This window comes from Triplophysa dalaica, chromosome 4 (genome assembly GCF_015846415.1).
Source record: "Triplophysa dalaica isolate WHDGS20190420 chromosome 4, ASM1584641v1, whole genome shotgun sequence".
Lineage (NCBI taxonomy): Eukaryota > Metazoa > Chordata > Actinopteri > Cypriniformes > Nemacheilidae > Triplophysa > Triplophysa dalaica.
This window is the reverse complement of record NC_079545.1, coordinates 27,780,087-27,803,600: the sequence shown is the minus strand read 5'-3', so window position 1 is coordinate 27,803,600 and position 23,514 is coordinate 27,780,087. Positions and strand designations below refer to the sequence as shown.

Sequence of the window (23,514 nt, the reverse complement as noted above, 5' to 3'; positions counted from 1 at the left end):
CCGGACAGATTTTTCCCCCCATTGACTGCCATAGTAGGAACAATTACTTTTTGTTCTTTTGAACACAAAAGAAGATAGTTTGAAGAATGTAGGACAGAAAACAGTTCTGGGGCACTCTTGACTACCATTTTTTCCTGCTATGGTAGTCAATTGGGGGCAAAATCTGTCCGGTTAGAAGCATTCTTTCAAATATCTTTCTCTGTGTTCATCAGAACAAAAATGGAACCATTAGAACCATTAAAAGACCAAAAGAGGTACTACTTGCAGCATTTGGACTTGGAAACTGCGCCAGCTAGTGCCACAAAAACAGCTCTGCAATATCTGTATGTGTGTGAGAAAGAGAGAGAGGGGGGTAGGGAGGTGGTGGAGAGAGAGAGAGAGAGAGAGAGAGAGAGCGAAAAGCAGCTCATCATCTCAGAGGGACTGCAGAGACACACAGAGCCTCAGAACAATCGATGCAGAAATAAAGCACCACAAAGGCGCAGCATCACCTGAACGTCTCGCGCAGGGTGATCGGGACCGTGTTTTTTCCGGGAAGAGCTCGAGCAGGTGCGGATCGTCAGGATGGGGAACCGCGGGATGGAGGATCTGATTCCTCTGGTGAATCGCATGCAGGACGCGTTCTCGGCCATCGGTCAGAACTCGAATCTCGACCTGCCGCAGATCGCCGTGGTGGGCGGACAGAGCGCCGGCAAGAGCTCCGTGCTCGAGAACTTCGTGGGAAAGTGAGTCGTTTATTGGTGACGTTTGCGTGTTTTTGTCGTATTCGCAAATACATACAATATCTACATCGATATTTTAAATAATTGCTTATGTAGAAAGAAGAAAAATCAAATATAGGCCTATAAGTACAATATATAAAATATGGCGACTGCATAGACTATATGGATCTATATTCTGTATATTCTATCAAATATATTCAAATTCCTCAATCGTGCCTGCAGGTATACTCGATATCTAATAAACAGGCCTATGTAGCCGATTTATGCAAATGAAACAGAAAATATATAAGTAGAAAATACAATGTTGCAAATGATTCATGATGAATTATTTTGATGTCTTTTATATTGTACCCCTAGAGTAATTCTCCATTAGCCTTCAAAGGTCACTCTGGGGATCCTAGATAACCTTTAGATGTTATTGAGTCACGATGAACATCCTCAGCATCTCTTCCTGTGTTCAGAGCAGCTCTTTGTAAATCTTGTTATGTAATGCATCTAATATTCTTCTAAAGGTGTAGTGATTCTTCAGCGTTCACTGGTGGTGATGTGTCTCTGTGTCACTGGCGTCTTTATACTGCTGATAGATTGGCAAGGTCATAAAGCTTTTAAACAGATGAAAATACAGTAACCTTCAGCAGTTCTGTGCTCGTGATGGGAAGTCAAAGGCGGATGCTGCGATGTGCTTTCGCTGCTTGTGCGGCACATGATGGGCCTCCAGGATTGTTTACTGGAACCTGCCTGTAATGACAGCTGACAAGCAACACAGAAACCGCCTTCCAATTGTTTGCCGTCTTTTCCGTTTCAGAATTTAAGTTAAAGAAAAGTAAAAGTAAAAACATAGGTTCTTGAGAAAGGAAAAGGAACAAAATGGTTTCTTTTAAGTACCTTTTTCCGAACCTCTCATTCCATCTTCATTTTTAGAGACTGCAGAAAATAGACTTATGCTTTTCCATACAGTGTTGTTGTAAAATATGGACATTTTCTTGGCTCACCAACGGTTGGGTTCGTCCAGATTTGGAACATGTAGCATTTCTGAGTGTAATGGCAGTCTTGTCCCTAGTAAAAAAGTATTCCTGGTAACACTATTCAGCATTAGTGTATCATACATACATACATGATGACATGTGGCCCGACGTGACCTTACAGGAGGACTTATCTACCGATCTTCTGCACACGGCTTGTTTTTCTCTGCGAGCCGGGAAGGTTTTTGTCTGTTTATTGTTTGTTGCACATGTGTCTCTGAGGAGATGCTGTTCTTCTGTCAGCGTATCTGAACGACTCCATCGCATGCTGCGTGATTCAGCAAGTGTCGCTCCTGATTTGGGCCGTGTGCAGCATGCTGATAGGTTAGAAGAAAACATAACAGCGTCCCTTATCTTAACTAGCCACACATTATTCAAGCCTGGAGCAAGTTATCAAACGAGCGATGATGATAATATAACATCTCTGATCAAATGTGCTGTTGTTCCTGATGAGGGACTCATTTTTGTTCCCGTGTTGTTCCAAATCTGCTCAGATGAACCTCATCATTATCTCTGATTTCCGTCTGCTTGAGTGGCTGTTATTCTGAAGCGCAATTATTATCTTGAGAAACTAATAATTATTTGTCTATTTAAAGAACGCGTGCTATTTATGTGCTTGCTTAAAGTACCAGTGAAATCTAAAATAACAATTCCTATTTTTCATGAAATACTGCAGCGTTTATTGTAAATAGTTGGTCAGTGTTGGTCGTTCTCTTTTTAAAATTCGCCCTCATAATCTTCAGGTCAAATCTGAAAATGCACTTCCGCCCTGTAGTGACGATCCATCTTAAATGAAGTATGTTAGACGGCTTGGGCAGAGCATCCGTTAACTCCTCCCCTTCAGCTGTCAGTCTGCTCCGTGTTCCATTTCATGAATGCAACGGCTGTTTTACACGTCCAATCAAATTGCAGGGAGAGACGAAAGCCACGGCCACTAATTTTCCTCATTCGAAATTCCATTCACTCGGAAATGCGTCAAAATACTGAAGTACAAACGATTGCAACTTCCGGTGCACGGGGACTTTAAAGCCGGGGTGTGTCATTAAAGCATCACCCAATGAAATGCAAAAATAATGATGGTTTTCAAACAAATTATATATATAGCGCAACATCTAGTGGATGTTTCTGCGCTGTAGATGAGTTCATTTGTGTTCTCAGACATACAATCATTCAGGGCGTTGGGATCTTTTGGCCTTTATTAAGCGGCTTCACGTTGATCTGTTGTGCTTTTATTAGAACACTCACAATCTACTGACACCAAAGCCATTAACCACACTGTACAAAGTGATACCCCTGTTGAAAAACCAGCATATGCTGGTTTGGTATGTTTTGTTGCTGGTTTGTGCTGGTCCTTAGGTGTCCATTTGCTGGTCCATTTGCTGGTCCAGCATTGTCAAACCAGCATCAAAACATACCTAACCCAGCATATGCTGTTTTTTTCAACTGGGACAGTATGTGCACTAAAGCGTTTACACACAAGCTGGTTTTAGTGGTGTGATGTCCTCACTTGTTCAACAGCATGAAGGTTACTCTCTAGTCCTCTTGTTTCAGCCTACAATGGATTGTTTTACGTTCATGACCTTGTGTAACCTGTGGTCTGATGTGTCCTGTGGATCTTCATCTGTATATTGAGATCCTGAAAAGACGTCAGCTGTATTTCAGTGCAAGATGAGAGAGAATGCAAATGTGAACAGAACGCACGAAAATCACATGGGTCTCATATTTAAAGTGGAAAGATTTAAACTCAAATGCTCATGAAAAGAAAGATTAAAATATTTTGTTGTAAGGAACCTTAAAAGATGAATTTTCTATGTAGTATAATGAAGATGTTTGGTGAGTGACAGCACATGTGTCAGTGATGAAGGGACACTGTGTTCTTCATCTTCATTTACAAGCTTCAGGGTGTTTGTTCGGCTTCTGAACGCGTACACAATTTTCCTGTCAAGCCGTAATGAAGTTCTCTGACAGATGACGGATGATATACTCTAGCGGGGCGTGTGGATGGATCAATGTGACTTGTGAATTATTCTCGACCCAATGAGTCCATTTTAAAAACACAAATGTTGTGGTTTGTCTGAGAGCTTCAAACACACGTGTGGTAATTCACGGCAACATGACTAGACTGGATTTAGGTAAAGATTTTAAAGACAGAATCTGCATCAAAGTTGGATTAAATTGAACCTCAGTCTGCTGAGAACTGAAGGCTGAACGTCTCTTCTTCTCTTTAACTAAAATCTATTTGTATCTGTTAGATACATTCATGATATCCGGTCTTAAAGGGACAGTCCACCCTAAAATGAAACGATGTAATGATTTACTCACTCTGAAGCTCTACATTTCTTTCACAAAGAAAGATATGAAAATTTTGCTTCCAAAATGAGATAACTTTAAAAAAATCTATCAATCAAACTGCGGTTGGTTTGTTTTGATTTAAGCCATAATAAATGCAAATACAGCTAACTAACACAATAAAACAAAATAAAAACATAATAGCAAACATGTTTATTTAAATGTTAAAAAAATGGAGTTATCTCATTTTTGCATCAAAGTCTTTATATTTAGACGGATGTTAGCAACTGAGATTTCTGGGGTAGTCAAAAACTGGTAGTCAATGGTGCTCGATAACTGTTTGCTTTCCTGCATTCTTCAAAGTATATGCTTTTGTGTTTCCAAATATCTTTCTTTGTGTTTAACAAAACAAAGACATTTATAGAGTTTGAAACGACTTAAGGATGAGTAATTCATGACAGAATTGTCATTTTGGCGTGGACTATCCCTTTAAAGTATGACGATAATCTTCATGTGAGGTTGTGAATGAAGCCGGTCAGATGTGATGTTTCAGCACCACGGACAGCTCCCACAGGACCTCTCTGCGAATGAATCATTCCCAGAATTCCTTGCAGGAGACGTTTGGTGTTTTAAGCCGAACAAAGTTAAAAACTAGCTCAATATGATCAAACAGATGGAGCTGTCTATTTCTAGAAAGGTTGACAATACTTTATGAAAGCAGTTTTCTGCCATTGTCAAATATGTAAGTGTGGCCACATTTCTACACTTTCTACACAAAAATATATTCAAAATAAAATGATTTGTGCTAAAAGCACTCTTAGCAAAGCTTCTTAAGATTGCCAACTAACTAACTGTGAATCTGTGAGTTACATTATAAACTAGAGATGTATGAAGGATTATGTTTTTAAATGATGATATGACTCATCTTCTGTTCCCAGCCTGTTTAATCGCCCCGTGAGAACAGAGAATCGCTCAGTCTCAAACTCATTTTCTCTCACACTCAACATTAAGCATCATTAACCGTTCGGTGCCATACGGCGGACACACAGACATCTCTGTCAATGAGTGATCAAATACATTTTTTAAAAAGCACGTTAAATCATGCCCCACTAAAGGTCCACACAGAAACTCTCGTTCAGAACTTTCCGCTCTTTGTATGCCTGTGAATTTTTTAATACTGCAACATGTGAACACATTATTAAATCAGGGATGCCTTCTCTTAGGAGCTCGTTGCGTCTGCTTGTCTTGTGGTTGTGAATTTGAGCCGGGCTCAGGGATTAACGCTAATCTGTTGGTCCGTTTGCTTGGTCTGGAGAGCTTTAATCTGACGGTGTTTGGGTGAGCTGCCCGCACAGTCACTTCATATATATCAGAATTACGTTGTATGGAATACTTGATGCAATGATGTCTGAAATTATTTGCGTGTCGCGTCGCAAACATCAATGCATGTTGAAATGGGGATTATATGTGCTTGCAAATATTCAGGTGCAGTGTGTGTGTGTGTGCTTTCATGTCGTCCTTCTTCTGCAGTAGGGACGATTCTCAACCATGGTTGTCATTGAAGACACACACGCACAAACACACACATAATGGGAGCAGGTGGTGGTGTGTAGGGGGTGATTTAACCAGTCCAACCTGCAGGTCTATAAAGCGACAGCTCTGTGTTTTTCTGTGTTTGCTGCCATGTGCATGCGCGTGTGTGTGAAAGTGCATGCAGTGGGGGAGGAGGCGGAGTTCGGGGATTAGATAGAGAGGGTGGGTCCATCCGGCCAGTCCGTCATCTCAGCTGCCTGCAGACGCAGGAGGATGGGCGAGAGAGAGAGAGAGAGTCACATGTTTTCTCTTCCTCTATGCTGCGGGGGTTTGACACATGCGCTGGCGTGTGTTCAGCTTCAGCTGGTACTGTACTGTAGGGTGTTGCTGTGCGCCGGGGCTGCTGGGATGTGTGAATCTCATGAGATTTAATGCAGTCACACTAAAATAAAATACATTTTATTGAATTACAATTTTAATTGATATTATTTGTATGACAATTAAGTAAACACCCTCACACACAAATTACTCTAAAACAGTCATGAAAAATCTAAGACTATCCATACAATTCTGATTTGTGTAGTTCTTACATGCAAAATGTATATTTTGTATTATATGGGTATAGCATTTCAATATATTAGGATTATCATGCAATTACGGTAAACCACAGACAATTGGGCAAGAAGAAAATGATTGAAAGTGTTAAATTAATCCAGTTTTAGGAAAATGTCCTTCACCCTAACATGAGCTTTATTTTATCCATGCATAAATAAAGAGCTCTTTTCCAAAACGCTATAAATCAATTTTAATAGTTTTCATGAAATTGACATTTTTTTACCTAGACCCTTACATTTTGTTAATATTCAATTTATCCTGTTAAAATGGTCTGTTGGCTCAGTCTGAACATGTTAAACAATGATTGTTAAATGAAACAACAATATTGTTGATTATAAATTCAAATTTTATCTTTATTTTTTTCAAAACGCTACAAATCCATCCTTTTTTTCAAAAAAATGTTGGTTTATTTCTTTTTAAAAAAAACAAAAAAACAAGATAACATGAAACATATGACATCAGGGACTCATACTATAAATTAATATAAATCAAATAAATGCAAATGCATGAAATAAATAACAGCCAAATAAAATAAATAGTAACAAACTAAATAGTAAAATAAAATAAATATTTTCAATTTCATGTTTCAATATTTTCCACCACATACAACAAATCATTTAGAAATTACACATAAAAATACCACTAACGTGCAAATTCTGATTTGTCGAGAGGACATATCGCATTTAGGCTAAAAACAGGTTCGGGATTTATATCGTTTTGGAAAGAAACTGCATCTTGCAGTACATTTTAAACAAGGAAATGTAGCGATTTGGCATGAAACATTGATGGAGCAGTGAATAGGTTTAGTACACAGCAAAATGGCATGACAAACTATTTTTTTTAATTTGGCACTTAATGCATTTTGGAAATGATCTCTAAATAATAATAATCATTTTGGAGTGTAAAAAATGTTCTTTGATGGATTCTTTAATGTTACAGAATCATATCAGACATATCTGGGAAATTCCAGGGATATTGATGTGACATAAAAATGCTCAGAGAATGAATTTGTTACAATTATATTGAAGCATCTGTTTATATTTTACTGAACCCTTTTTGATAGAGTCTAAACATCAAAAAATGTTAGTCTATGAAAAAAAATATATTTAAAAAAGGGAAATAAACATGCGAAATGTGACAAAAAAATAGGTGTTTTTTGGGAGACGATAAACTTTTTAGGATTTCTGTAAAATAAAATGCACAATTCTGAAGCAATAATACCCAATGAATGGAGAAGTGATGTCTCTGTATAGAACATCAAATAGTTACTCTATTTTCATGTGTCCATTTATGAGGAATATGTAGCACTATGAATGTGACAATCCTGAAAATCGCTCTTACCTGACTATGAAAAATCATGCAGTAAAAATAAAACAAATGCTTTACAGATGTGAAGAGAGATCTCACATGGGGATTTCAACCACCAAATGTTCAAATCCGTGCTGTTACCAGAGAAAGAAAACGCTGGTTACATTTTTCATGGTAAGGTTGACATTTTTACGGAATTGCCCATCTGTTACTTACATGCATCTGGTTAAGGAGACATGGGACATGATGAGACATTTAGTTATGTGCTATCGGATCAATATTGAACGTTTCCTGTTGAGGGGTAGGAGATAGATTGGGCTAGTCCAAATGTTCCTCCATATGGCATTTTTATGTTTGTCAAACAAAGTTGCAGGTAAAGCATCTATCCAGATCAGAGAGATCTCTTCTGGACAATCTGCTCATAGATTAGATTCAACTTTATTGTCATTACACATATACAGGTACAGTGTAACGAAATGTAGTTTAGGTCTAACCAGAAGTGCAATTAGCAAGTGCAGGATATACAGTGTTGATAAATACAGAATACAATATTAGGAAATAGATGAAGAGTCAAGAGATTAATTGATCAGCTTCTGCAGTATGTACACAACATTCTTACTCAACACTTAGTATTATAGTAAGTAGCAGGGCCTGTGTTATTGATATCTGAATGCAAAAATAAAAAATCATTTCATCATTTTAACACTGAATCAAGAGTGCACACTATCATTCTTTTTGTGCCAATAATTTTTATTTGATCTTTATTTGGGTAATTCAAGAGAGTACACATACATAGCAAATAAATAGTATTGCATATCTGCATGTCTTTACAACATATAGGGGGTAATAAGGGCATATATATTATATAGCACATTTCATGCAGAATGGTAATTCATTGCTTTACATAAAAATAATTAAAATAATCATCTAAAATAATCACAACAATAAATCAAGGAATTTAAAAAACCCCAAAAATAATGATTTTGATTTAAAGTTAATTACACTGATTATACATGAAATACAGCCGGTTCGGACAAGGCAAAGTGCTCATTCAATAAATGCACAGCTAAAAGTTTTGAGTCTGTTAAGAGCGAACCCTTGGTATATCTAACTGACTTGATCCTAATGATCTAAGTGGTCTATATTTGGTGAGCATATCTGCGATCTATTTCGTTCCTTGGCCATTTGTGATTTATAAATGAGTATCAGTGCTTTGAAATCAATGCTAAAAGTAACTTGAAGCCAGTGTAGGGATCTAAGGACAGGTGTAATATGCTCAGATTTTGACTTCTCATGACTTCAGTTTTCTCCTTATTTAACTGAAGAAACTTTTGGCACATCCAACTGTTACCTTCATCAATGCATTGGCTAAGGGAGTCAATGGGGATGTAGTCATTTGGCCATAAGGCTAGGTGAATCTGGGTGTCATCTGCATAGCTGTGATATGCAATATGGTTCTTTTTCATTTTTTGACTCAATGGGAGCATATACAGGCTGAACAAGAGTGGCGCAAGAATTGAGCCTTGTGGGACGCCGCTTGTCATTGACGTCCACTTGGACTTATGCTCTCCTATACTCACATAATCAACACATGCTCTTTTACATTTAAACTATACTCTGGACTTCTTAAATTATTAGCCTTTTTTTAACTCACTCTCATTATAAAAACAAACAAATAAGCTAACGATATAAAATTTTGATTATAAAGTAAGGAAAACACCATTTAAAAATTAGTGTCAGTTTTTCTGAATTTACTATTAAAAGGCTTTTGTGAGGTAAAATGAGCATTGTTGTTTTATTCTATGAATAACTAACAACATTTCTACCAAATTCAAATAAAAATGTTGTTTAGATTTGCATTTATTTGCTGAAAATTAAAATTCTTTCACGTTGCTGTTGGATGACGTTTTGTCACTACCGATGTTTGGTTTTATTGAAATTCAACAAACACTGGACTGAAATGAACACAATACATCTAGAAATGATGATTACATGAAAATTTTGAATGGGTCTTAATTTTTTACAAAACCGTATATATGACAGAGCCGCATGACCTGGGATTCACCTGCTCTAACATCCTCACCTGTCTTCTGTTGTACAGGGATTTCCTCCCGCGGGGTTCTGGGATCGTCACCCGTCGTCCTCTGGTTCTACAGCTCATCAACTGTCCCACAGGTGAGTCAGGTCTCCTGGTTACAGCAGGTCAAACACATGCTACAGAATAAAAACAGACGTTAACCGTAGTGCTGTGATGTGGTGTGCCTTGGTTTTCTCTCCTATAACATCTGTCCTCATGTCATCTCAGAATATGCAGAGTTCCTTCATTGCAAAGGGAAGAAGTTCACAGATTTCGATGAGGTGCGGCAAGAAATCGAGGCGGAGACGGATCGCGCCACGGGCCAGAATAAAGGCATCTCGCCTGTGCCCATAAACCTACGGGTGTGCTCTCCAAACGGTCTGATTATCTCTCTCGCTCTAGCATCTTTTTCATATTGATTTATTTGACATTAATATTTGTCATGTCTTTTTTTTTGTTGCAGTGCTGAATCTGACGTTGGTGGATTTGCCAGGAATGACCAAAGTTCCAGTGGGCGATCAGCCGGCGGACATCGAGCAACAGATCAAAGAAATGCTCATGCAGTTTGTGACTAAAGACAACTGCCTTCTGCTGGCCGTCTCACCAGCCAACTCTGATCTGGCCAACTCTGACGCCCTGAAGATTGCCAAAGAAGTCGACCCGCAGGGTACGTGTGTGTGATCTTGACGATAGTTCACCCAAAACTGAAAATTCTGTCATCATTCATGAACCTCTTGTCAAATAAAACCTGTATGCCTTTCTATTTTCCGCAGAACACAAAAGAAGATATTGTGAAGAAGTTGGTGACCGAACATCAGTGTCACCATTTCACTTCTATTGTATTGACTCAAAACCAACGGGTGCCACTGATGTTTGGTCACCAACAAATCTTCAATTGTGTTCTGCAGAAGATAGACAGGTTTGAAATGACTTCAGTGAATAAATGATGACAGAATTTTCATTTTTGGTTGAACTATCACTTTAAGAAAATGATGACATATATGCTAATTTTTGGCGATATAACAGAATATTTGAAGATGTTTCTTTTCCTCAAACAACAAGTCCAGTTTTAAAACACTGGAGAAAGATCCTTTCTGTAACCAGATGGTGTAGTTATGAGATCTGCCAGCAGGGGCGCACTGGGCCATGTTTAAACCAAACCGTGAAACCTGTTGAATCCATTGAATGCTTTTCAATGACATATTTTGGTATTTTAGAAAAACAAGAACTAGACTTCATTTTTTATCTTCTAGTTTCAGAAAAGATCTCGATAACGCTTTTTCGTGTGTTCATGATGTTGTGTGTGTGCAGGTTTGCGTACTATTGGTGTGATCACCAAGCTTGATCTGATGGATGAAGGCACAGACGCTCGCGACATTTTGGAAAACAAGCTTCTGCCGCTACGGAGAGGTGAGACATCAGAACCCAACAGCTGAACTTTTCTCCTTATGATGAGAAATAATGGAGCTGGCGCATCGGCTCACTGTCTCATTGTGGTGCTCATGTAGCCAATAAAGGTCCGAATTTGGCATTCAATGCCTTTCCATCGAGCCAAACTATATCAGGATCAAGAGTCCATCCAGAATACCCTTGCAATGCAATGTGAACTTTTAAATCTTTTGATTTCTAATGTAACTGTAGTAAAATGACATGAACTATATTTACTACGGTAAGAGGTGCTGATGTTACAAATGCGGTGAATGTTTCCAATCAAAAGCCAACGGCAACACGACATGACTTGTGTCAAGATCACCAAACCTCACTGTTTCCCTCTAGTGGAAGAACGTGTTTCTCACATCTGCTGGCGTGTTGAGAAAAAGAGAAACTCGGAGAGAGAGAGAGAGAGAGAGAGGAAAAATCATTGTCTCGATTTCAATGACACATCTGGAAAAAGCATTGGTGTCTTTCTTTGCTCAGCAATAAAGTATATTTATGGGAAACTCTTGGGCGGTGAGAGACGGTTTTTCCGCTCAGAGCTCACGTCCTCACGAGAGGTTTTCCCATCAAACCGGTCCTCACCTTTTCCTCCGCCACGTTCTGCTCATGTGCGAAACCGCAGGAATGCTTCAGAACGATCTCGACCTTCAAACGCTTGAGAGAACTTCACCAGAGTTTAACCTTCTCTTTCTCTCTCATCAGCTCCATTCACCCCTTTACCATCAGAAAGAAAAAACCCTGAGATAAGATCTCTCTCTCCCAGACATTAATGAGATTGAATAGTGCAAATTGCAACTTTTAAAGTCCCCGGGAACCGGAAGCTGCGATTGTTTTTACTTCCGTATCTTAAAACATTTCCGAGGAATTTCAAAGGAGGAAATGAGTGGGCGTGGCTTGTGTTTTTCACCGCAAATTTATTGAATTTAATAAAACAGCTGTTGCGTTGATTTTGAAATGAAGCTGGGAGCAGACTTACAGTCGAAGGGGTGGAGTTAACGGAGGCTCCGCCCAAGCCGTCTGATTTACATCATTGGGTAGTGCACTTTCAGATTTTTACTGGAGATTATGAGGACACATGGATTTAAAAAAGAAAATTACACACATTGATAAGCTATTTACTTTAAACGCTGCAAAATTTCATGAAAAAAAACTTTTTATTTCACTGGCACTTTAAGTCTCGTCTGCATCTTGGATATTTCTCCAGAGGAAAAATTAGAGTTTCAGAAGAGATGTCAACAAGGAGCTCAGATTTGTGAAGTCAAAAGTCAATATTATTGAAGATCTCAATATGAACTCAAAGATTTTGTGTGTGTAACCGAAGGTTACATCGGTGTGGTGAACCGCAGTCAGAAAGACATTGACGGGAAGAAGGACATCCACGCTGCCATGGCGGCCGAGCGGAAGTTTTTTCTCTCTCATCCCGGTTACAGACACCTGGCCGATCGCATGGGGACGCCGTACCTGCAGAAAACACTCAATCAGGTCAGATGATCACAACTGGACATTTGGGAATGAAACGTTAGATCTCGTGTCTGGTCATAAGAGCGATCCTTAATCTTTCTCTCTGCCGCAGCAACTGACCAATCACATTCGAGACACGCTGCCCGGCCTGCGCGCTAAACTCCAGAGCCAGCTGCTGTCCATCGAGAAAGAAGTGGAAGAGTACAAGAACTTCCGTCCAGATGATCCGTCCCGCAAGACCAAAGCCCTGCTGCAGTCAGTGACACACACACACATCGGACACGTCTGATCTACATTCTCATTTACAATAAACATGTTTAGGATTAGATGAGCTCTTTTAAGGGTCTGAGTGTTGAGTGTTTGTGTGTTTCAGGATGGTGCAGCAGTTCTCTGTGGACTTTGATAAGCGTATCGAGGGTTCTGGAGATCAGATCGACACGTATGAGCTGTCTGGAGGAGCCCGAATCAATCGCATCTTCCATGAGCGCTTCCCCTTCGAGCTGGTGAAGGTACGTGAGAAGTCCACACACACCTCAGTGATCTGTGAAAACACACATTCATGTGATGATGTCACAGGCGGATGAGATTAGTGCGTTTCAGCCTCTGTGCCTCAGAAAGGCCAATCTCTGTTAGTCTTGAGCCACAGGACATAGAGACCCTTCAAGTGTCTGGACACTCGTGTTTTCTCTGTCTCTGTCTCTCTCTCTGTCTCTCTCTCTGTCTCTCTCTCTGTCTCTTTCTCTCTCTCTCTCTCTCTCTCTCTCTCTCTCTCTCTCTCTCTCTCTCTCTCTCTCTCTCTCTCTCTCTCTCTCTCTCTCTCTCTGTCTCTCTCTCTTTCTCTCTCTCTCTCTCTGTCGCTCTCTCACTCTCTCTGTCTCTCTCTCTTTCTCTCTCTCTCTCTGTCTCTCTCTCTCTTTCCCTCTCTCTCTCTCTCTTCTCTCTCTCTCTCTGTCTCTCTCTCTCTTTCTATCTCTCTTCTCGCTCTCGCTCTCAATCATTCAGTGGTTGTAGCTGGTGAGTCACGCAGCAGGACTGCAGCTCCTCTGGGCCTGAGTGCAGCTTTTATGAGGAAAACATTCCGCTTGGCCTGGAAAAAAACAACACACACTCGCGCAGACAAAATACAAGCACCTGCACACACAAAACACATACACAAGCACACAGATACAAAACACATGCACACAAGCACGCACACACAAAACAGAAGCACACACACATACACAGAACACGAGCACACAAAACACACAGACACACGCACACACACAAAACACACACACAAAACACAAGAACCAGCGCACACACAAAATACACACACAAGCATTAGCACACATGCAAAACACAAGCACACACAGATCACACACAGAACAACACTTTTATAATTATTACAAAGTCACAAGTCATGTTCGTTCCAAAATATGTCAAATGTAATGATCCTCAGGTTTAAGTTTCTTCGTGCCAAATATTTCCTTCTGAGTTTGAAGTGGAAGATGAACCGGGGCATGTTGTCACAAGCGTCATGAGATTCTCCAGTGATGTCTTTTTTATTTTGATGTCATTCTTATATTGTACTTGTGTGTTCTCTCTCTTCAGATGGAGTTCGATGAGAAGGAGCTGCGTAAGGAGATCAGCTACGCCATCAAGAACATTCACGGCATCAGGCACGTTGGTCCTTCACTTCCGTCCTCGTCTCCGTCTGCTATTTCGTGTCCTGCTTGTTTGTCTGGGGTCAGAGCTCATCCGACGCATCTCACATCTGATCAGAAACCAATCTGACTCCAGAACGTTCTACAGAGAAACAAGAGGAGGTTTGATGATCAGATATGAGAGTGTTGGTGAGATGACCGTCTGTCTGTCCTCGCGCTTCTGTCCGTCTTTCAAGCTCCTCCTGACCGTACTGATGACCCCTGGTCCTCTTTCGTTACCTGTAGATTTACTCGATCGAAAAATCCGAGCAGTATTCATCTAGTGCATCAATCTTAACAAGTGCAACAGAATATATGGTCACAAAAAAAGATTAACACATTTTCTTCCGCCCAATCTTTCTTCTCTGTTGCTGCTCTGTCGTCCTTGGCCGGTCCGTTCTCTCTCTCTCTCTCTGTGTCTGACGGACAGGACGGGCCTCTTCACGCCGGACATGGCCTTTGAAACCATTGTGAAAAGGCTGATCAACAAGATTAAAGAGCCGTGCCAGAAATGTGTGGACATGGTGATTTGTGAGCTAGTCAATACTGTTAGGCAGTGTACCAAGAAGGTAAAAGCTGGTGAACGGTTACAAACCCAAACTATCACTGTTAGCAACCTCTGAGCTGAACGCCAGGGGGTTTGTGGGTGTCCAGCGATGTGCGTGTGCCTGCCGCTTTGGACTGACGGGTTCTGGCTGGTGTGGCGGCATTTGCTTGCTGTGAGGACGGGTTCTGGATGCTGAGGTTTCACTGCACAGTTACCGTAGTCCATGGCAACGAGACCTCAGCATCCAAACTCTCCAGCTGTAGAGACGGAGGTTTTGGGGGACGGCAGCAGTGAATGTTGTCTGGACATCTGGGTGTCCACAGAGGAGCACTTTAATTGGTCATCACAGCCTCAGATGTCTCTCCTGAGCTACTGAGTATTTATCCTAGACATCCATGAGATGAGATGGAGAGCAAAGGGAAACTTTTGCCTCAGTCTCATCTGCGTCTCAGAGATTCCTCCTATGGATGTGTCAAATGTTTCTGTCATTAGAGTTTGAGATGTCAAGAATGTGTCAAACTGAGCTCAGATTTGTCAAGTCGGCAATCAAAAATCTATATTAATGAAGATCACAATATGAACTCAAACATGTCTCATCAAATTTAAATAAATGAACCAAATAATTAATTATACACCTTCATACTTGTCATGATTTTTAATTTAATTTAATAATTTAATTTAAATTAATTTCATGTTTTCATTTAAAACATATATATATATATATATATATATATTATATTTAATTGTATTATTTTATTTAATAAATTAATTCATTCATTCATTCATTCATTTTCATTCAATTTAATTTGTTTTGTTTTGTTTCATTTTATTGAATTATTTCATTTCATTAATTATTTTATTTCATTTTTGATTTTATTCTTATTTTATTGTATTTTGAGTTGTTTTATTTTATTTTATTGAGCTTTTAGTTTATCTAAACAGGATACTATAGTTCAGAATTTGAAGAGAAATGATAAAGTTCATATAGAGAAATTTGAGAGTTCTGTGAGCAAACCAAGAGAGATGACAAACATTCACGCTGCTTTAGTTTGTCCAGAAGTCTCTGTCTCAAAGCCAATTGGCTGATGGACAGGTGACGAGTCGATGTCTCTCTGGGTTAGAGGGTCTTCGGCTCAGATCCGCTGTTGAACGGCTTGAGATGAAACTGAATGTCTTACTTTTTCTTTCCTCTGTGCTGTTTGTTTGGGTCTCCTGACATCCTTCCTCTCTTCCGTGTCCTCTCTCTCTCTCTCTCTCTCTCTCTCTTTCTTTCTCTCCATGAATTCCTCTGCAGGACGGGCCTGTTCACCCCTGATCTGGCCTTTGAGGCCATAGTGAAAAAGCAGATGCAAAAGCTAAACGGACCGTGCCTGAAATGTATAGATATGGTCGTGAGCGAACTCACCTCCACCATTCACAAATGTAGTGAGAAGGTAACGCGAGTCCCTGTGTGTCCGCGTCTATCTCACGTGTACGGATAGACCGATGGCTGGACTTTAACACTCAAGTGTAAACTGTTTTACATTGGTGAAGTTCTGCTTTCATTAAGTGGTGATAGTTCAAATCAAAAATGAAAATCTGTCATGGTTTACTCACCCTCCCATCATTCCTCTTTCTGATCTTCGCTTTTCCCTCTTTCTCTTGTCGTTCCAAGTTTGACTTTTTGTCTTCTGCGGAATACAAGAGCAGGTTACTTTTACACTATGAACAATGGAACTTTATTAACGTTAATTCCTCTAAAACCTTATCTAGTCATAACTCACTTATAAGAAAAATATATATAAAAAATGTAATTCATCACATAATTTTTACCATGTACGGTACAATTTACTTTACGATAACGTTATTGCCATATAAGTATAAAACAGGTTTTAAAAAGTATGAAAAATGGTAAAGAAAAATATTTAAATTTAAGTATGTGGAAAAAATTGTGTAATTATTTTAAGTATAAGATTAAAGACAAGATTTTTTTTTCCTGTTGCTTAGAAGAACATGAGAATGACAATTTTCATTTTTGGCTGAAACATTGTTTTAAAGCAAAAACAAAACTCATCATTTATTCATCTTCATGTCATTTTATGACCTTCAGCAGAACACAACAGAAGATATGGACCTTTTTCACGTTTCCGGGTTTCTCATGAGCGGAAGTCGTCATAATCCAATAAACGGTGGCCGTAAATGGGGGAAAAAATTTGAGTTCTCACTGGCTCAAACAGGAAAAGAAAAACCCAACGATGGTGTTTCTCACTGTAAAAAATGACACAGATATTTACTTTACAAAAATTATGGTAACAATAATGCACTAAATATTTTCAAGTACTTTAAAGCTTATTTTTAACGCAATATTCCATAAATAAATCAGGTAAAATTACCTAAATTATTTAAGCACGTAACATTATAAACTTTAAAAAATCAAGAAGAAATACTCAGCTCTCCCATGACCTGAGCACAAGCACCGCTCTTCTGAACGATGGTAACCACGAAACTCAAAAATACAAAAAGAATCTCTTCTAAATCTTAAAGACAACTGAACAATAAACACTTTCAACTCTTTCATTTTATTGTAAAGCACATAAAAAGGCACTTTTTCACAAAAAATACTCTTCTAAAGCTTTTACATACAAAGCATGCAGGGAACTGGTCTAAAATAAATGAACTAAATTAATTAATGAAGTCTCACCACAAAATAATTAAGTGAAGATCCTATATACAAGTACAAGTACGTTGAACATGATAAAATGCGTTGAAATCACTCAATAATTTTGAAATCCAAGATTTTTCTATAATTTTAATTTAAATTTAGGTTGAAAAGAAGATTGTATTAATTAAAGTTTACTCAATTCACTTCCTGAAATCTACTACAACCCAGAATCATTTTTACAGTGCTGCTTTCAAAAAAAATAGAGAGAGTATGATGGCGGAAGTCAAAAGCGAGAATGATGTCAAATTCACAGTGGCTTCTAGACGCTGTATAAGAACTATATAGTCGTATTGTTATTTTATGCAAAGGTAATATAATACAAAGTATAGTGTTATAAATGTACATACAATAAAAAAATGAAAATCAAAAAAACACGATGACCGTTTAACGCGTCATCACAGACATGTTAAAACAGGCAATTTTGAACACACATTTTTTTCTCAAAATATCTTCTTTTGTGTTTCATTAAAGAAACAGTCACCAACAGATTAACAAACAAATGAGAGGAATAAATGATGAAAGAATTTAGATTTTTGTCCAAACTGGCCCTTTAAGACGTAGACAGATGAAGTTTCCCACTCCTTCAGTGATCAGATTTAGTTCTGGTTCAAGGTCCCGAGTCAGTTTCTCTCTTTATTTTCTTTCTTTCTTTCTATCTGTCTTTTCATTCTGATTAATCACTGTGGTTATCTGTTTTGGCCGTGCTGCTTGTGTGCTGCATTGCATTGTGGGGATTGTGTTGGTGACGTTAAGCCAAATACATGAGAGGTCGTATAGTCAAGTATTATTAAAAAGGCCTCTTACAAATACTGGTGAAATGAAAACATTCATACGTGAAATTCATTCACGTGCTTTACTGAAAAGCCTCTACACAAAACGAAAAGTGTGAGTAATGCTAAATATACTTTCAGTAATTCATATGAATGAATGAATCACAAAGACCCATCAGTGTATGTCTCCGGGTTTTTTAATAATTACATCTGCATGTGTCTATGACATCACTTCCTGTAAAGTTTAAAGGTTTGCTTGACGTTCGTCTCGTCTAGTGTAGTTGAGGACACATTGAAGACAGCTGGGTTGTATTCTCAGACTCCATCACAGAAATGACGTGAAGTCAAAAAACATCCTACATAAAATGATTGATATCATTAGAAAAATGATTGATTTTGCTAGATTTAAAATTTGTGTAGAGAATGTGACCAACATTAGTCCAGCAACGATCGGTCTATCCATACCATTCAGTTAGTCTTCATCTTAATTTCATAAAACAAATATATGTTTATAGACGTTTTTCCGATAATCCCAATTTATTTTGATGTATACCAAAGCATGCTCTTTTCTGCAAAGTCTGTGTTGCTGTTAAATTGTATTCGTGTTTAATGTCGTTTTTCTGTCTGATCTCTTTAGTTTTACCGTCTGAATTCCCGTCATTGTGACTCGTCTCTTCTGTTTGACATCCATGAAATAATAATGACTAATTAACTGATGATTCAGACTGGACCACCTTCTTAACCCAGAAGACTGACAGTCACAACAGACATACACACCTCTCTCTCTCTCTCTCTCCTCACTTTATCATCTATAACCCAGTCCAGCATCATTAGAACTATTCTGTCTTTTGTGGATTTATATTTAAGATGCCAGAAGACAGTTAGAGAAATGCTCTCATGATGTTCCAACTGCTTGCTTTTCAGTGAAGCTCAAAATGAGAAATATTGAAGAATCCTTTCCGTACAATGAAATTGATCACATCTTTCTATATCTCGAAGAATTACAAAAACACATACAATTCTTAACAAATATAGCATCCAGTCTTCATAATAAAATCTTCTGTTTACTCTTTAGGAAATCATAAAGACGCGCGCACGACTTCCGGTTAATTTCCGGGTTGTGTTTGGCTATTTGTATTTAATTTATGTTAATATTAATTAATTTTTATCATTTTATTGTATTATAATTGTATTAAATAAACGAATTGTTTAATTTTGATGTATGTTCATTTTATTAAATAAACAATTCGTTGAATGGGTCCTGTAGTTTTGACGCATTTATAGAAACCGTGTGGCACACGGACATCTAGCGGTTGAGCTTTGTATCGCAGTCTAAGTTCTAAATATCAGAGAGAAAAGTTTAGCCATCTAACGGTTCTTCACGGTTTCTTTTGATCGTTATCAGAAATAATCTACAGACTCTTTATTGTTTGTGAACGAGTACCGGGAGTTCAGTTGGAGTCACAAAAGCGCGCATGCGCAGTAACGTTTGCTCATGTGGTTAAGATGAAACCGTCTGTAGGCCTACTGTGGTTGTACTGATCACTTCTGATTCTCAAAGATTCTCAAGAAAATCTTTTTTGGGGAAAAAAACCTTTGTTTAAAATGTCATGAGGGAAAGTAAAAAGGTTTATATAAATCCACACAAGGACTTTCAAGCGCTCCTGTCATCCCATCTCATCTCTTCTGCTTCTGTTCTCACTTTACTCTCATTCATCTTGATTTCAGTGCATGTGCACGTAGCTCTTCTAGAAGTCTCATTTCCGCCCTGAATATTTTCTCATGTACTTCATCACCGTCTGTTTTTGATTCATAATAATCCACACTTGTGTTCTTGTGAATTTTAAATTGTGTGATTGTTAACGGCTACAAGTTCCAATGCATCAGCAGTTATGTATATGATATAAAACCACATTGCTCTGCATTACAAATAAAGTTGATAGATTTAAAATAGAAGTACCACTGGAATACATAAAGAGCTTTAGCGTTTAGCGATATGAAACACCTTTTCCCATCATCCAGTCAATATAACAGGTCATAATAACATGTTTATGGGGCAGTCGTGGCCTGATGGTCAGACCCAAACGTAGCCGGTTCAATTCAGTTTCAATGGAGTACATTCTCCACGGTGATGCATTGACATTTACAGCCATGTCTCATGTGGAACAATAACTCGCTCATTATTTAAGACGGTAAACGATGTCAATCGATTCTGTTGTGTGTGTTTTTGCGAGTTATGTGTGTTGTAAATCGTACCCACAAATCCGTGTGTGGTTGTGTCACAGCTGGCCCAGTATCCCATGCTGAGAGAAGAGATGGAGAGGATCGTCACGCTACACATCCGGGATCGTGACAGTCGCACTAAAGATCAGGCGAGTCGAGTCGCTGTTGTGTCACGTCTGTGTTGATCTTCTCACACGAGTCTACAACGACTGATTTGATTTGGTTTCAGGTGTTGCTGTTGATTGAAATCGAGCTGGCCTACATGAACACAAACCATGAAGACTTCATCGGATTTGCCAAGTTAGTCTCAACTGTCATTAACAAATGCATCAGTATAACACATAAGTTGCAGAAAACATATGACATGATGCGATGTGTTTTATTCAGTGCTCAGCAGAGGAGTAGTCAGACGAATAAGAAGAAGGCGGCTGGTAATCAGGTGACATGCAACATTATATTTGAGATAAACGGAGACATGACAATCTCACATGCATGTGTGTCAAGTCTGTTTTCCTCATGCGTGTTTCTTATTCTTTATCTTCTTCACGCCCTTATCAACTGATCCAGGGACAGGTTTGTTGTTTTGCTTCTCCTGATATACAAGCTTTAGAGGAAACTGATCTACTGAATGTTGTAGGATCAAAACAAAAGAATTATTTGAACATTTCATTTGCCATCTTTTAATATCACACAGTTTCTGAATGAGAGTGTAAATAAAAGCAAAACATTTATTTTTCAATTGAATATATAGTGACATAAGGATTATGTAAAGATATTAATATATATGAAGAATATAAAGTTTTTTTTCCTGCCGCAAATGTTTTTCTGCGGATGAAGCTTGACTTGTGTTGAACGTGGAACGGAGAGATTCTTTGTGACTGATTTAGGAACAGTGTGTCATTTCACATCAGTTGTTAAGGGCCGTTGGTGTATGTGTGTGTGTTTTCTCATCTAAACTATATTATTATTATGATAGTTTTATTAGCTAGTCTTTGTCAATAATTATATTTTGATTTTTCTTTCCTTATATCTATGTGTTTCACTTCTGTTTTTCCCTCGGGCGTCACAGGATGAAATCATGGTGAGTATATTGTGATTAGTTTGTTTTAGATTGCGGCATTCTTGACAAGCGCATCGTGGTGCAAAAATGTGCATTTGTTAAAAAAAGATTGTAATATACAAACGTAGACTTAACGTTCATTTACACCAAAGACAAATTTAAGAGAATAGCGGTGTGACAATAATAACAATATGAATGGAATCACGTTTAGAGCAATTCCTTTATAACTGATAAACAACAAAACATTGACAGCTTAACAAAATCAATCTCAATTTAAACGTCTCACACATAAAAAAAGAGAAACCGCAGAGTACATGTTTGGAATGTGTGGATGCGTTTATAGTTATTGTTCCTGGTGTACACAGACTATTAGGTCTGTAATTGGATTAAGAAAAGAAACGTTTATGCACAAAATACAATAATATCTGAATTGTGTGTGTTTCAGGTGATCAGAAAGGGTTGGCTGACCATTAACAACATTGGCATCATGAAGGGCGGTGCTAAAGAGTACTGGTTTGTCATGACAGCCGAATCTCTGTCCTGGTACAAAGATGATGAGGTGAGATGTTTATGCACACAACAACCTAACACGTTTGTTTAGACGTTGACCGGCACACATACTAGCAGCACAATGAGCTCATTCTGTTCCTCAAAACCTCACCACCGCAAAAGCCCATCATTCACTTCAAAGTTAAAGCAACAGCCTCTCGGTTTATATTGGAGAAGTGCCTCGAAACGTCCCGCCCGCTTCACCCGGACGCCGTCGTGGCTGCCGTGCAGCAGTCATCGCTCTCTTCAGCTTTAACGCTCAAGACTTTCATGTGGATGATTTTCCCCAGACAGAAAAGAAATGATCTATTCTGGCTCTTTTTAGCTGACTTGACAGTCTTTTTCCCTGGCGTGTTTTTGTCTGGAATATTTTCCAGCGATGTGAGGTTTGACTGTTATAGACACTCGTGTGATTCGCTCCTGTTGGTGAATCTGATGTTGTTCCACACGTACATGCATGCGCACACACTCACAAACACGCACACGTATGCACACATGTACACACACACTCAGACATTTGAAGAGAAAAAGTAAAACAGTTGCACAGGATGACACAGATCATCACGTTACAAGCTCAGATCACAATCTGAATATTAAAGAACAAACAGGTTAAACATTCACTGAACAATTACATCTTGCAAAGTGGCCCTATGGTTCATTTCTCCAACACGTGCCACTTAATGGAAAGTCATTTAATAATTTTTTTATACAAATATTATAAACATTCAACAGGAAAATATGTTTATAAAAATGTTGCACTTTGCCTTGTTGCCTGGCAACCACATGCAGCCTCCAGAGAACTGTTACTTGTTGCAAAAATTGTTTATTGGAGTTACCAATGTAACAGTTTTTTATATATTTAAATAACAAAAAATTATACACTTCCTTCCTGTAGTGACGATCAATCTTAAATGATGTATGTTAGACGGCTTGGGTGGAGCATCCGTCAACTCCTCCCCTTCACCTGTCAGTCTGCTGCCAGTTTCATTTCAAAATGCAACGGCGGTTTTTATACATCCAATCAAATCGGAGAGAACGACGAAAGCCCCACCCATTAATTTCTCATTTGAAATTCCATTTTACCTGGAAACGCGTCAAAATATGGAAGTGAAAACGATCGCAGTTCCGGTTTTGTTGCAATGCATTCTGGGATGGAGGGAGACTTTGATGAACAGGATACCTGGAAAACAGAAATTATTCATTGTTGAATTGTTGTGTGTTTTAACTCATTTTGATTTCACGTCGGCCTCCGTGCAGTCAGCACGCTAGGGTAGTAAAGCTGGCACACACATGTGCATACCAGAATCTGACCTGTCACACACACTCGTCCAGCACGCCTGCTCCTCATAAAACCATTGATTTTCACATTGTGTGTGTGTGTGTGTGTGTGTGTTAGATGGGCTTCTTTAACTAGAAGCATGTGGGGAAGAGACGGAGAGAGGGATGTTGTGGCTCACTTTCATCTGTCCATGAACAAAGTCTCCTTCACTTTACACACACACACACCCACTCGCGCTC

General features: G+C 38.7%; 1 protein-coding gene across 8 annotated transcripts in view; it reads left to right on the top strand.

Annotated features, from left to right (window-relative positions):
- Nucleotides 1-394: 394 nt before the first annotated feature.
- Nucleotides 395-23,514, top strand: part of dnm1a (dynamin 1a) — a 42,630-nt gene continuing 19,510 nt past the window's right edge. For 5 of the 8 annotated variants that reach the window (XR_008906480.1, XR_008906482.1, XR_008906484.1 and 2 more), the window contains exons 1-15: nucleotides 395-725; nucleotides 9,591-9,664; nucleotides 9,795-9,944; nucleotides 10,030-10,233; nucleotides 10,878-10,976; nucleotides 12,325-12,485; nucleotides 12,577-12,719; nucleotides 12,838-12,973; nucleotides 14,055-14,122; nucleotides 15,988-16,126; nucleotides 20,450-20,536; nucleotides 20,617-20,687; nucleotides 20,775-20,826; nucleotides 21,457-21,468; nucleotides 21,893-22,006. Coding sequence is in view for 3 of the 8 variants with exons in the window: in XM_056745848.1 (XP_056601826.1) it covers nucleotides 565-725; nucleotides 9,591-9,664; nucleotides 9,795-9,944; nucleotides 10,030-10,233; nucleotides 10,878-10,976; nucleotides 12,325-12,485; nucleotides 12,577-12,719; nucleotides 12,838-12,973; nucleotides 14,055-14,122; nucleotides 15,988-16,126; nucleotides 20,450-20,536; nucleotides 20,617-20,687; nucleotides 20,775-20,826; nucleotides 21,457-21,468; nucleotides 21,893-22,006 (1,671 nt within the window). In the remaining 5 variants the exon portion in view is untranslated. Of the gene's footprint in view, nucleotides 726-9,590; nucleotides 9,665-9,794; nucleotides 9,945-10,029; nucleotides 10,234-10,877; nucleotides 10,977-12,324; nucleotides 12,486-12,576; nucleotides 12,720-12,837; nucleotides 12,974-14,054; nucleotides 14,123-14,576; nucleotides 14,716-15,987; nucleotides 16,127-20,449; nucleotides 20,537-20,616; nucleotides 20,688-20,774; nucleotides 20,827-21,456; nucleotides 21,469-21,892; nucleotides 22,007-23,514 lie in introns of all 8 variants that reach the window. The other 3 variants (XR_008906481.1, XR_008906483.1, XM_056745845.1) reach the window with 1 other exon arrangement.